General features: G+C 35.3%; 1 protein-coding gene across 2 annotated transcripts in view; it reads right to left on the bottom strand.

Annotated features, from left to right (window-relative positions):
* NBEAL1 (neurobeachin like 1) overlaps positions 1 to 14,704 on the bottom strand; it is a 76,486-nt gene that overhangs the window by 3,655 nt on the left and 58,127 nt on the right. For both annotated transcript variants that reach the window (XM_065750997.1, XM_065750998.1), the window contains 18 exons: positions 14,421 to 14,569; positions 13,462 to 13,595; positions 12,557 to 12,658; positions 11,215 to 11,310; positions 10,998 to 11,122; positions 9,716 to 9,856; positions 9,495 to 9,625; positions 8,211 to 8,320; positions 7,645 to 7,762; positions 7,007 to 7,104; positions 6,654 to 6,770; positions 6,062 to 6,151; positions 4,892 to 5,001; positions 4,122 to 4,294; positions 3,599 to 3,693; positions 1,859 to 1,975; positions 1,040 to 1,201; positions 2 to 150 (listed from right to left, as the gene is read on the bottom strand). In XM_065750997.1, coding sequence (XP_065607069.1) covers positions 2 to 150; positions 1,040 to 1,201; positions 1,859 to 1,975; positions 3,599 to 3,693; positions 4,122 to 4,294; positions 4,892 to 5,001; positions 6,062 to 6,151; positions 6,654 to 6,770; positions 7,007 to 7,104; positions 7,645 to 7,762; positions 8,211 to 8,320; positions 9,495 to 9,625; positions 9,716 to 9,856; positions 10,998 to 11,122; positions 11,215 to 11,310; positions 12,557 to 12,658; positions 13,462 to 13,595; positions 14,421 to 14,569 — 2,217 coding nt within the window. The remainder of the gene's footprint in view (position 1; positions 151 to 1,039; positions 1,202 to 1,858; positions 1,976 to 3,598; positions 3,694 to 4,121; positions 4,295 to 4,891; positions 5,002 to 6,061; positions 6,152 to 6,653; positions 6,771 to 7,006; positions 7,105 to 7,644; positions 7,763 to 8,210; positions 8,321 to 9,494; positions 9,626 to 9,715; positions 9,857 to 10,997; positions 11,123 to 11,214; positions 11,311 to 12,556; positions 12,659 to 13,461; positions 13,596 to 14,420; positions 14,570 to 14,704) is intronic.

Below are 14,704 nucleotides of genomic sequence, written 5' to 3'. Positions count from 1 at the left end.
CCTGTAGAGGTCCCGTATAGAAAGAAATCCCTGTAAGCTGCCCATCACAATATACTCGCCGGTCACACACATATCTGACACTTCTTCCTTCAGAGTCTCAGAACCCAGATGCTTTCCATTGACAGAATACAGGTGTAATGCATTCTTATCCTGAATAAATAGAGGAGACATGTATTCCTGCTCCTGTACAGAAGTTTTTGAAATTACTTTTCATTAAGTCTTGACATAACATGGTAATATCTTACCTATCCGTCTAATCAATTCCAAAATTTCTGGAAACAGCCACAGGCTTAACAAACAGGTCCCTGTCTTTTTATGTTTTTTTTCTTAGCAGAGAGCCCTCTTTTCTTCAGAGCCTTCAACCCAACCCAACCCAAATAGGGAAGCAGAAAGAAACATTTTATAGATAGAGCACTTTCTGGACAAGGCAATGAATTTTTGATGTATTAAAGATACAGCTAACATGACCATCTTAAGTTCCTCCAGTTTTGCAATACCTTGGTTTCATCTTCCCCCATCATTCCAATGCAGCTACTATACCTATATCCAGTACATTTGTCTTCCAGGAAAGTTCCCATCCTCATAGAAATTATAGCAGTTATACACTTAGAGCAACTACACAGATATTCAACAGACAGAAAAACCCACACTATGAACCTTACAGCTGCCTCTATGTCACACCAGCATATTTCCTGGACACCTTGCATCTAAAACATATTGCTTCCCTTATAAACCTCTAAGTTCAGTGAGTAGTGGAACATGTTTCCCCTTGTTTTGCATTTCAAAGTGGCTCTCCCAGGAAGATTCATTCGTACATGCTTAGACATGTTCCCTGCAGGTGTTTGGAGATGTTCATGAAACTCACAGCAGCATGGTGTGACCATGATTTATCTTATATTTATCTAAAATCAACTAGCAAAATAAAAACAAAAGGAAAGAGACATGGTGTGGACAAAAAAGTCTGTTTTTAAGGAAATCAGGCACGCTTCTGGTTAGGTGTCTTCAGCAAAAGAAACAGATACTCTATGAACCTAAGTACCTTAAGAGTGGTCTTTCCTTCTATGCTGGTGTGGACAACAATATGGCCTTCCCAGGACACGGCCAGATTGGGAACAGTCAGCAGGAGGGAACTCTCACAAGGTGGACGCAAAGTTCTCATGTACTGACCTCTCCGAATGGTGTGGATAATAACAGTCCCATCCTGCAGAGACCACATTTAGGTAAGCTGTTACTCAGCAGCAACCTCTGTGGTAAATTACAGCAACACATAGAATGAGCATTTACATGAAAAGTATTTTAAAAGTACTCGAAGTTCTACTGGGGATTAGAACTTCTGAACATTAAGGATTCTGCACAAATGATTCTTCCCCTTGAGACCATATAGTACAAGCACATGAAAAAAACAAATTCAAGAGAAGCAAGAGGAGAAAGATAGATCAGCCATTTTACAGGAAACATCTTTGAGAAGACATTATGTAGACCAGGTAACCAGAGCTCAGCAGTCTGCCAGCGCAGTACAGAAAGGCAGAGTATATGTAAGCTGCAAAGAGTCTTTGGGGCTAGGCAAGCAGGGAAAGAGCTGCTGCAAAGATGTTTCTGTGAGAAGTACCCCAAATAAGTTCATGCACTTTGAAGCTCATCTTTGCAAACTCACTTGACATGGTAGTTGAGGACCTATGCTGCATAGAGTCTCGTTTGAGGCAGCTGACTTAGCAAGGGAGATGGCACATATCTTTTTGACATGCAAGGTTGAAGATTGTGAAATAGCAACATTTTTGGTATTGTTCTTAACTTCAAACACACTGTAGGGTTTGACTGAAGAGGTTGCGAAGAAGGGAAAAGTAGGAAGAATGCTTACCCTGGATCCTGACACTGCCATGTCCAACTCAGTACTGACGCCAACACTCGTAACTTCATCAGTATGCCCATAAAGGATCTGTAATGGCTTAGGTGTCAGGCCTACAGGCACTCCTCCCTGAGAGTAACAAAAAGTGCAATGACACATTCTCTTGCAGCTGAAGGATAAACAAAAAATAAGTTTCTGGTACCTTCAATGTTACTTGTGAGAGATGTATATTTGACATAGGCCAAAACCAAAGGCACAACTCATCCATTTCAATTTATTACCTTTTATGCCAGCAACTCCATTTAGTGAAAACAAGGAAGGAACAAACATACAAATACTAAGTGGAGGTGAAAGACAGAATTTTTTTATTCCTTCAGAATCCTTCAGACCAGGTGTGCAAGGAACACAGTGAGCACTCCTAACAGGAGTCATTTGTTCACCTGCTCACTACTACTTTGTTATCTGAGCTTATTCAATTCTTATTTAAGTCTGGAATTAAGCCCTGCCTTCATAGACAAGGCCAAGGAAAATGAAACATATTTTGCTTAAAAATTAAAATAACTGATTTTTCTAGGGAAAAATAAGGAAATACATCTAAGTAAATGCCACAAGTATGATACACAGTGGAAATCTTGCAATAATTATCATTAAAAATAGTGAATTATTTGACCACATGACTGCAGTGTGTCAAGATGATTTAGTACTTTTGTTCCAGTAAGTATTCTGTCAGAATATAAAGACTTACTCAGACCAGTGCTAAAGAAAGATCTGCGCTTAGAGAGAAAGTATAGTAAAGAAGGTATAGTTCTGCAGAGTCTCCATTACAGTTTTGTGTGAGAGAAATCTGACTGCCAACACCAAGTCCTGAAATCCTCAATTATACATGAATTGCAGAACATGAGTTAGAATAAAGAGCTGGGAAAGATGGCAACAACACAGAGCAGAAGAGAAGTGGCAGCATGCAGAACACTACTGCCACTTTGTAAAGTCTGAAATAAAACTCTTGGAAGGAGAGTTCATAATACATAGATCATCATTATATATATCCATTCAGTAAAAAGCAGATTAAGAATCTTACAGAAAAACAGTTCTAAACAGCTGTTCAGAGAACTCATCACTCAACTCACTCTGAAAAGATAAAACTAAAGAGCTTCCAACATTAATCCTTGCTTGAGACAACATACTATTGTGAGCACAAGGGTCTCACCATTTTGGTGATGTACCATTGGTACAAACTACAACATCGTTCTTGAAAAAACTACAAATACTCTTATCATGAAGACAGCTTTTTTTTTTCATAGCATGTATCTGCAAAACACATGTGGTTACGCACCACTGTACTGATTCAACATGCTCACTTCAGTTCAGTGGTAAGAACAAGGTGCCATGACCAAATGTACTGTCCATAACACCTACCAAGCCCACTTCATAATTAATGCTATTTGTATATCATGGAATGAATCATAGAATGAATCATAGAATGATGCTGAAGCATGACTTCATGGTGCCAGTGCCACCATCCGCTCAATAAAATGTGTAACAGTGGAAATGACATCTCACTTAAGTACACTTTCATAGTGTGAAAGCATTATAAGAATTCTGAAAAGCCATTGTAATGTAAATCTAGGTAAACAGACTAGTGGTATCTTAGCCTCCTGAAAGAAAGGAAATCAATGAACCATCATAGCAAGACAATGAAACAAACAAAAAGCATTCAGAAACTGTATTTCAGAGTAAGCCTAAATAACATACCTGCTGAACTATTTGCCATATCATACAGGTGGTGTCTCTGGATCCTGAAATTAAATGCATTCCACAGTAATCTATTGCCAAGCAGGTCACAATATCTAGACAAAGGAAGGATAACAAGTATTTGATGTAGTTTAATTGTAATTTCACCACAGTGTGATGGCAAGCATGCATTATGTCCACAATGTAGCCTCGTCAGCATGAAGCATTCCACTGTGATTATGACTAATGAGGCAGTATCAATCAATGAGTCCATTGTACAACCAAGTGCACGTGACTTATTCACCTTTGTTACCTAAAAATAGAAGTCAAGCTTTATTTTGAGACTATATTAAATCACTACAGTGACTAAAAAGCCATAATCAAGTAATCACAGCTCAGAAAATCACCCATTCTTACACTGTCATTCTGTTATGGCTGCTATGCCTGCCAGTTCAGGTGCACTGGATTTAATTCCTTCTAAAAATACAAACATCAAGATAAAATACATAAAGCCTTTCATTTCACTGTGTAAAAAGTTACTAACCCATGTGCCTGATGTGCTGTCCAATCAGCTTGCCTTTTGTAAGAGATGTCACTCTGATGCTATTGTCCCAGTGTCCTCCACTAAAGAGAAGTTTTGCATCATGAGATACTGCAAACAATTTAGAGGTGATTTCCAGTCCTGGTGCAAAAGGTCCACTCATGTTGCGCTGTGTTCTATAAGCAAATGATGAACAATTAAGAGTTAACATCGTTCAGATAATTTTTTTTTTTTACTTCTTGTATTCTTGAAGAAATTCCACAGAAAATGAAATCTATAAAAGAGGCTATAAATAAATGACAAAATACCACCTCCTTGATATCCATGGCATAACAGCCAATGCTGTGAGTGGAAAACAGATTAAATCATGCGATTTAATTCTGTACAACTTATAAATTAATAACTAGTAAATAATGTAATTTTAAAGTAAAAGAGGAATCTTCTCAAAAATCAGGGAAAAGGACCACTTATACCTCCACTGTAGTTTAAGAACATATGAAGAGCACTCATCTCAAATTCAAAAAGATGATTTTTTAATGAGAAATAACTAGAAAAATAGAATGAGAAGTAAGCTCTAAAAATGAAGAGCCTTGAACTATCACTTACAGGACTCTTTATTAGAAAGTTTATTAGAAAGGCAATATTATTAAGCAATAGAAAACGCACACCTAGCTAAAAATTCAGTCAATGAAAACAATACAGTACATTTATTACCAAACAATTACTCTATTACTACAGATGCACTCAGCTGCATGTCCTCATCATTTGCTTACTTGGGATTTGTCACTGTGGTGTCTTTGATGAATGTAAAATAGTTGGAGATGTTTTTGTCGTAAGGCAGCCAACCGTGGGTTCCAATAATGCAATTCAGACTTGCTGTTACCTGAGAAAGTTTGATAGAAAAACAGATGAACCCCAGAGGCTTATTTTTTAGTATTTGAACTTACATTAAAAAAAAAAAAAGGCAAAGCAGCACCAGGCTTCGAGACTTTATCACAAAGAAAAAAAAAGAATAATCCACCCTCTTGCAAATAATAAATCATTCAATTCAGATGCACTCATTTCAACAAGGGAGAGTCAAAAAAGCAGATCTACTTCAATTTTCAAGGATTTTAAAGCATGTGTTGTACATATTATTAAGTTATATTACTGTATGTTGCAGTAGGTCAAAGAAAGTTGATTGCACAAAGGAAAATTTAGGCATTTAATTCATCTATTTCTTCCTTAAAATAGTCGTCATAGTTAACATTAATACAAGTAGTTTGAAAAACTTGTACTACACTTCTGCTCCTGAGAAAGCAAGGAAAAAAAAATATCCAAGGTTATTTGCAACAGATGCTTACAAAAAAAAGAACTAAAAAACATGAATTTTAGATAGTTTCTAATTCCAAATGACACAAGTACATACTCTGTTTAGCCAGGATACTGAATATGATCTACAAAATACGAATGTCAGAAAATAGTATTACTTCCTGCAAATTATAGATGGTGTTGCTCAGGGACCATCACAATGAAATCCAAAAACACTCTTCCTTTTTCCACCTGGATATCTGCCTATATTATATTAGTGCAAAATTTAATTCTAGAGACAGTGTAAGCTATTGGAGAGTATGCATGCCAGACAAGGGCATGGTTTAAAATATGGACTGAAAAGTAATTATAAAGGTAATGGTGTGTTTAGTAATTCAACCCTGTAATTTTAAAACTGGACTGCCCTACATTAGAAAATTGATTACTACTATTATGGAAGTGGATCAAGTGGAAAATTTATAATATACTCCACTACAACTTACTCTCATATTGCATAAACACTTAAATGTCATTCAACAAATCAGCCTGACTTCTCTTCAAAAGACAAACTTCACTTTTAGCTGACATTCATCTATTTGCACCTGTTTGACTACTGGCACTCTCCAAGATTAATACTGATACATGCAACTTACCAATACCTCTGGGCTTCCCTGAGACATAAAGGAACGTGACTGATTCCTAGGGACAACAGCTTTGACAATGGGGACACCATCACTGATTCCCTAAGAGAAAGGATGTAGTTTTGATTAGATTATATGTAAGAGCTAAAGGTTAAGAGTAGAACCCGTTAAGAGTTAAGATCCAAATCCCTCTGTAATCAATACCAGACCTGTAAACCACAGCTGGGCATTTACACACACATACTCAGTTCATGCAGGTATACAGCATCACAAACATCAAAGCATAAACCCTAGTTCTGTCCTGAAATAGCGAGTTTAGTCACAAAACCCAATGAAACCTCCAACACCATCACAGTGTTGTTCTTAGCTTTTGTGGTTTAGTAGTTAATTTAATACCCAAACAAGACTCAAAACTGTTCAGCAGATACAAACTTATGGGATTCAACTTCTATGAAACTAAAGATATTGTTTTATACAAATTGCTCTTTAAAAGATTTTCTTCAAAGAGGAAGCAAGTTTACTTTCATGTGGCTTGTTGCTTTTTGTTTCAAGCAGATCAGAAGTTTCAGATCAAACTTTAAACAATTTCAAATAATAAATCTACCTCTATGAAGAATGACTTCAGTTCAGTGAGGTGTTGGAAGAGATTCAGAGTAGAGGTATCACTTCTAGTTAGTCTTTGCACTACCTCTTCTGCTGACAGCCTCTGAGGATGGGGCTCCTGGGAGAAAACATTTGAAGACACATCAAATTAGACAAATTAGACATATTTATCACATTGTTCAAGTCATATAAGGCACTCAGTTTATTTCATAAAAAAATGAATGTCTTTAGAAAATGCTATATTTCCTTCATCATGAGTCTTAGAAATTGTAATGTGGAATAGATTTAATTCTCACAAGTAACTCAGTTGAATTTAAACACAAAGGTCTGACTGAGAAGGAACAAGAGCATTACCTTCAAGAGCTGGCAGGGAGTTTGTCCAAAATTGTTTATCATCCCTTCTAAAGCTTTCCTTTCTTTCTCATCTGTTAAAGCATCCAAATCCACAGCCCCTGGATCGCAGACAGAAAAAAGGGTAGAAGAAAAAGAACAAATCAAATAATTTATACAGAAAAGATAAAGCAAAGAAATATAACAGAAGTTCATGCAGCATTATTACCCTTTCCCATAGAAAAGCCTCCAAACTATGCATTCATAAAATATAATCTGAAAAGGCCACTCAGTGAAGTTCTCTGACAGCGTGAGAAATACAGAAAGGATTTAATGTACTTCATGCATGCAATATGTTACTTACAAAAGCCACCCAAAATTCACCATTGGGATTTAATAGGCTAATATTATTTCACAATATTTGTTTTGTATTCCATGCACCTCAACTCCTGTGCCATGAGAAACCCTTTCTTGTGAATGCTTTTAGGCAAGTAAATAAATTGCATTCTGACAAATAGAAGTTGCACTTCCATATTTCAGCCATAACTCTCTTGCTTTACGTTATGCTACCATATGGAATGACCACAAGTCAAGTAATTTCTAGCTAATACTGAAAATCTACAATTCTGATGACAATGACAAGAAAGTACACTGCACTGTACCTTCATAAGTACAATAATAAAACACATTGAGTGCTTCCACTGCAGCTGGTCCCCTCTGCTTGTAGCCAAAAATCAAATCTATCCATTCATGAAGATGAGCAGAAACATACTCTGATTCCTGGAGGAAAATAACACTCTTGTAATAATAAGAAAAATGTTGCTCCGCCTTGAAGTATTTACTAGTTTCTGTGACAGAATTTAATTCCTAAAATAAGCATATGCACCAACTAAATATATACTAATATATATATAGAAGCATAGAACACAGAGTAAGAACCAACTGTCAGGTAAGAAGGAAATTTAGTACAGCAAAGCAACACATCTAGACTGTTGAAATGCAGCCATGAAAAGAAAGGAAAGTTGCTAGTTCTCTGTAATTGCTAAAATTCAAGAGGTTATCGCAGAAATCATCTATTCTGCATTTTACCTCCTAAGAAGGCAACATCCAAATCATCAGCATTCTTAGGCTCCTTTGTTTTTTCATTCAAGCATTTTATTTACACGCACAAGGACATCAACTGAAAATTCTTTCCTTATAATTATTTCACACACAGCTATCATCTTACCAGAGCCTTCCTATGTTTATAAATGAAGTCTTCTGGGGAATGGGCCCATTTGGGGAGAACAACATCATTTACCACTTCTTTGGATATTTGAAGCTGACCCAAGTTAAAGCCTAGTGAGTGATTTTGAGAATTTTAAGAGTTAACACAAAATACTTCAGAAATCTCACTTTCTCAATAAAGGTACAAAGGGTTCTAAAGAAGACACGGGAAAATTGTTGAAAAATTCTTACCACAAATCTACAAATAATTCAACCACTGACATAGGAGGCTAAGTTCTGCTCTGAGTCTTACAAATGGTAAGTGAAATAACAATTATCCAAAAGCATTCAAATGACTTAGAAGCTGCAGTCTCAATCTTAAAAGCAGCATTAGTTATTTACATGTTTCAGTAGACACACCTGCATTTGCTTTATTTTATCAGTATTAAGAGCTCAGAACATTTCAATAAGATTATTTGTAAGTATGAAGTTACTAATAGGTTTAAGTTATTCTATAATCAAAGCTTTCAAGTCTTAAATTCTACCAGATATTATAGCAGTCCTAAATATGTAGATGACTTTTGAAACCATGACGAGCATTGAAAATTTTTGTAATTTACAACTCTATGAATTGTAGCTACCAAATTATCATCAGCACAAACATGCAAATCTACTTTTAAACTGCCTAACAGTAGAGAAAAACTCCCCTGTGCAAGAAATATCTAGGAGTACCACATCAGAATGCAAGACATTCTCCTTCTAATCAACTTTATATATGATGAAATAACTTTGTTTCCTCTCCATTTTATTTCTTCTTTCAGGTTTTGAAATCTTACATTGCTATAAAATCAACTGACTTCACATGGTATTGTTAGATAACAGTATTGAGAAGAAAATACACATAGCCTGGAACAAATAAAAGACGTGAAGTTTTAGTATGTCCAAGCTATCACCCAACAAATCCAGTAAAACAAATACTAATTAATCTCTATTAACTTTCACTGTTTGATCTTTATTATCTATTCTGTTATTTTTTTTGTTTTAAGTACTCAAATGAGCATCTTTGTTCTTTTGTTAAACAAACAACACTATTTTTAGCCATCTTTTATCTCCCACTGTGTTTTCAACATTTAGGCTGCTGCTCAATGCAACTAGTCTCACTGAACAGTTCTGAAGCCAGCAGGATTAAGTAATTTCTCCAAGTAAATAATTAATCTTAAAGATGAAATAGTATTCATAAACAGTTGAAACAATTCTTCTCAGAACAGGAGTGTTCTATGCAGAATATTCTGAGCAGTCTACTTACCATTTTGGTTCTCCAGGAATTCAGGGAAATAGAAGAACTCTGGAATAAGTTCCTTGACATCATTGGGATTATCCATGAGTGCTTGCCAGGTAGCAGGAATAGAGTGGAACTGTCGATCAGCACAATCAAACCTGTGAGACAGAAAACTCACATCAAACTGATAACTCCCTAGGTAAAATTACATGGAAGAAAAAGTTGGTGCTCCTTTGCTCACAATATACCTGCCACTTTGAAGCTGGATATGAAGAGTTGTGAAAGGTTCTACCCGAATGAGGTAATGCATGACACCAGCAGCGTTTGAGTAGTGTGTCCCATAGTGAAATTTGTCAATTATTCCAAGGGGATCCTCAAAATTCTCATATCTTTAAAAAACAAACAACAAAAAACTCTAAGTACTACATGTACTCACTGATATACACACATACTTATTGGAAGGGAGGATTCAAAAGAAATTATCACAATAATCTGTAAAATAAAAGCACATCCAGTTCTACTAAACACAAGAATGCAAATGCTCAAAAAGTCCCAAAGCAAAAGGGATTTTGATACGATGGATCACCCTTTGTATACCTGTTCTTATACCCTTCCCCATGCATTTGCTATCACCTATCAGAAACTGGATAAAGGGTGAGACTAACTCTGTTTAGCGTGACTTTGTACAAGAGAGAAAAAAATAAACACATGAATAAGCTGGATATTTATAACTGAAAGGATTTATGTTTCCTTGCAAGACTGAAAAATCAGCCTGTGACCAGTTCAAGATGCAGAAATAACACTTATGCCCATTTTCCTTTTCAATTGGCAAACTCACTCTACAGTACCATGCCACCATCCAGTTGTTACATTCCTCAGCATCGCAGTGCTTGTAAGTGAAATTACAATTGAGAATCAGTTTCATTACAGTCAAGGATAGATTCTAATCAAAGAAAATTCTCCATGTTACAAGTTTTATGAAGAAAGCTGGTTTTGCAGGAAGCCTGACAAGTGCCATCTGGTATGATAGCATTCACTCCTCACGTTAGCAAAAAAGGAAGGATAGATATACTAATGTGTAGGTGTAAATACTTGTCACTCCTATATAGAGGAGCTGCTGGAAGTGACTGAGTTACATTTTATTTCAGAGATGATAACCTGCACTCAAAAAAAAAAGCAGGAAGCACAGATCTAGCTCTACTCATCAGTACAATTTCACAATCCTTATCTTGAAAAATATACGGGACACAGCTTCTCTCTTTAAACTACTGGACTATTGAGTATTTCTACAGACTTTTCCATCTCCCCATCAGAGAAAAAACTCAATTTACAACGGTAAACTTTGTCCTTTCAGCACTGCATGAGCTAACCAATGTGAATACAGTAGAAAACAAACTGTCAGCCTTTGCAAAAGCATCTATGATGTTAAACTGTTAGATTTTAAAAACTTCTGTATCACCATTGTATTTTTAAATGATTATCATGGAGTATCAAATAACAGAAAAAATAACTAAGTGTTCAAATACATACTTGTCTTTCACAGCCTTAGCATTCTTTTCATTTACCACCCCAATGGGTTTGGACAGATCCCTAAAGACTGCTGGATTATTCAAATCCAGTTCTTCAGAAGTATAATCACGTAAAATCCAGGGGAACTGGAAAGAAAAAAAGTAATAAAGTCAAACAAATTAAATCCATCTCTAAAAACAGGAAGAAAATTTCAGTAGAAACTTATAATAACAATTACCACAGGATATTGAGCAAGATCATTATAAGTTCGTCCTGCCATTGTGTTCAGCTGAATAAGGTAGTCAAAGTTGGATATTTCTCTATTCACCCATTTCTGGAGGAAAAAAATAGATGACATAGAAGCAAGTTACACATCAGTATTTATTCTCTGCTGGAGAATATTATCAGCAAGTAAAAGATAATGAACAATGAGCACAGTATGAATGTTCAAATTTAATTTTTCACAATCACAGTTATTTCCCATTTTATTTGATGATTATGCTTTTTATTTTTATTATTATTATTATTTTTACAGAAATGCTCTATTTCATTGAAATGCACTGATTGTGCTATATTTCACTGAGATGGTGTCTCTGATCAATACCAGTATTATTTCAAAATGCAATACAGCAGACAGCTAGCAGCCTTAGACCAAAAAGAGGAAGGAAAATACAAATGAAACAAAAAGGACACAGGTGAAGAGATGCTGGAAAAAAATGGGAACTGAACTGTGAAATCCATTAGAGCTCAAAGGTCAGAACTCATTTATAGATTGCTCTCCCATTGGTTAACAGTAGAAGAACATGTAAACATATGTTGTCCTTCCTCCATGATTCTATTTTAAACCAATCAGTCAACAGAGCTGTGATGAGGACTAAATAGTTTTATGTAGTAAGATGGAAACATTTCACTACTAAATATACAGATACACTACATAAATACACAAAATGATACCTTACGTCCTTGGAAAAAGAAATTAAAAATGAAGTACTCACAGTATATTTTTAAACTCTTATCTAAAAATTCCCTTCCCCTCTATTCTTCCCTCACAAAGGATTATTATTGTAGCATATAAAAATAGAAAATAAAAATTAACTGTATTTAGAGTAGTCATTCATGTTTAGGGTAATATCAAAATGTCCATATTACTTTTACAACAGTGTTACCAATTCCCTTAAAACCGTACTTCCTGCTCAGTCTTCTTTCATGCTTCATTGAAACCTCTATCATGAAAACAGCAGGGAACATTATTTGCTCATGTACTGAGAGAAGTCTGAGAACATATATAAAAGACTTCAGATCAAAAGCAAGTCTTCTACATGTTCCCTATTGGTGGATCACTTGTAATAATAACATTCAGCACCAGGCTGCATTTATATGGCATAAACTCAGTGACTGTGATCACAAAGGACAGCAATTCTTAAAAAATATGCATGCGAAAGTTTAGACATTAGACTGACATTAACTGCCAACTTCTGTACCATCTAAAAATAGTAAATAAAAATCAGTACCCAGGGCTGTACAGAACTCCTTAAAGAAGCAGGAGAATACTCTAGGTCATTTATACTGAAGTTTCATACCTGCATCAAACCTGAAGCTTTAAAGAGTTCCTGAGGAGATCGGGTCCCAGAAATATTTGGAGAATGCAGTGACAATATTCGACTGTATACTTTGTTTCTTACCTGTTCAAAAACAGCACAAAAATACTTAATCTAGATATTGAAGCTGACAAGGTGCAAAATTTCTCAAAGTGGAAAGCAAATGGAACATGGTTACACTTTAAACATTTGTCTCTTGCTATATACGCCTTTGGATATGTATAAATATGATATCATTCAGTTTCAGGATATACATTATGAAGTGACTTCTGTTTTGATGCTACAGTAAAAAAAATTTCCACAAAATGCTCCAGGAAGACTGCTGTTCAAATAAACTTACACCACTATTTCCCCTACAAAACTACTACAAAGATTGATATACTTAAAATATATTTTTCAGCCATTACTCTTGAATTGACTCACTGGTACACAACTTTCCTTAAGTTCTGATATTTATCTTAACTTCAAACTCTATGGATTATTTACACGAATGCAGGAAAAAAAAAGTCCATTAATTGTAAACCACAGAATACAGAATATTAATGAATTCCAACTTTGTGCTGTTTCCTTTATTAGTAATTAACTTAGAATACTTTAAAAAGCGTAAGCTTCAAGACATTCAGATTACTACTGATGTAATTTTAGTTGAATGACGGCTCTGTATCGCTAAAGAGAAACAGGAAAATCTTGTTTTATTCAGCTTTCTTCAGTTTTTAGATGTCAAACTGAGTTTTTTTGGAGGCTGCAATCCAATTTCATATAATCATTATGTCCAGCAAATATTTCACTACTAATGTGCCAGTCTTATGAAAGACACCAGATATACATATGATCAGCCTGATACTTGTGCTCATAACAGTAAGCAAGAAAATCTGACAAACTTGTACCTCCTTATTGAAGTTGAGGAAGTAGTTGGTTTGATCTGTAAGGAAGATCTCCAAAGCTGATCTCCTTAGATTGTACCGACGCAAATGTATCTCTCGAATTTGAGAAAGGTGCCATTTGAAATCAAAACCAACTCCTAGGAAGAGTACTTTGATTACTGAAATGGAATAAAAAACTTTCCAAAAACTTATCTTATTCAAATAGTACAGTATCATTTTCAATCACTGCAGAAGCAATTGTAGAAAGTGTATTTTATACATGGCTTGATTAAACATTTTGCTTAGAAGCTTTACTAGCTTCATCTGTTCTACTGAATAAGAGAAATAGCAGAAAATAACTGATGGGATGGAGAATGTTTTTGCTTTCTGAGAAAAACACACTGTGAATTTATTTTGACAAAAATATGAACCAAAACACCTTTGCTTTTTTATCAGGCTCAAAAAGAAGCCTTTTTTGTGTAGAATTCTCAAAAGGTCAGCATCTCTATAGTTACTCAAAAGATTTCACCAATATTGATCAAACATTTCAGTTCACTGTTTCCATACTTAACCATGCATATTTCATTGAAGTTCCTTAAGTAAAAAAAAGCTATCAATTTGTACATACTGTTACTTCTTAATCATTAATTACTACTACTTACTACTCTTAATCAGCATATAAGTGGAACATGTCACATAAAACAGAAGTGCCATTTAAGAAACAAAATAAAGGAAATAATATTTTGTTCATTAGTAACACTGTCAGCAAGTAAACTATTATTTTTATTGAAATAAATCACCATAAGAACTCAGAGTAGTTTCAGATTATTGATTCTAAACAGATTAGCCAGAGGCTGACCTGCAGGGACAACATTAAGTACAGATCCACACCCTGCTTTTTTACAATTTGTTTGGTGTTAAATTTCTACTATAAGCAGAATGCTGAACTGCACTGAAAGTAAAAAGCCATCGGTCATGCTCACCCTCCTCTTTTTCGATGCTACCATCAAAGAAATACAGGTGCTGGGTAGTAACCTCCAGTCTACCAGGTATCACATCAATCACTGTAATGAGTTCACAGTCTTCAGACAGTATTAGCTTTTCTTTCTGACTCTGCTCATCCTTTTCATCCCTACAGAAAAGGCACTAGGTGTTAGGGGTTGGGTAGATTGTACAGTTGCTTACGTACTTGGTAGAAGCACAGTTTAGAAAAGAATCAGATCTGAACTACATAAAATGTACATAATACAAGTTGATATGAAACCAC

The sequence above is a fragment of the Cyrtonyx montezumae genome, unplaced genomic scaffold (assembly GCF_038088225.1).
Source record: "Cyrtonyx montezumae isolate F1298 unplaced genomic scaffold, pur_monq_1.0 scaffold_7, whole genome shotgun sequence".
Lineage (NCBI taxonomy): Eukaryota > Metazoa > Chordata > Aves > Galliformes > Odontophoridae > Cyrtonyx > Cyrtonyx montezumae.
Note: the sequence above shows the minus strand (reverse complement) of the source record. Positions and strands in the feature narration are given on the sequence as shown.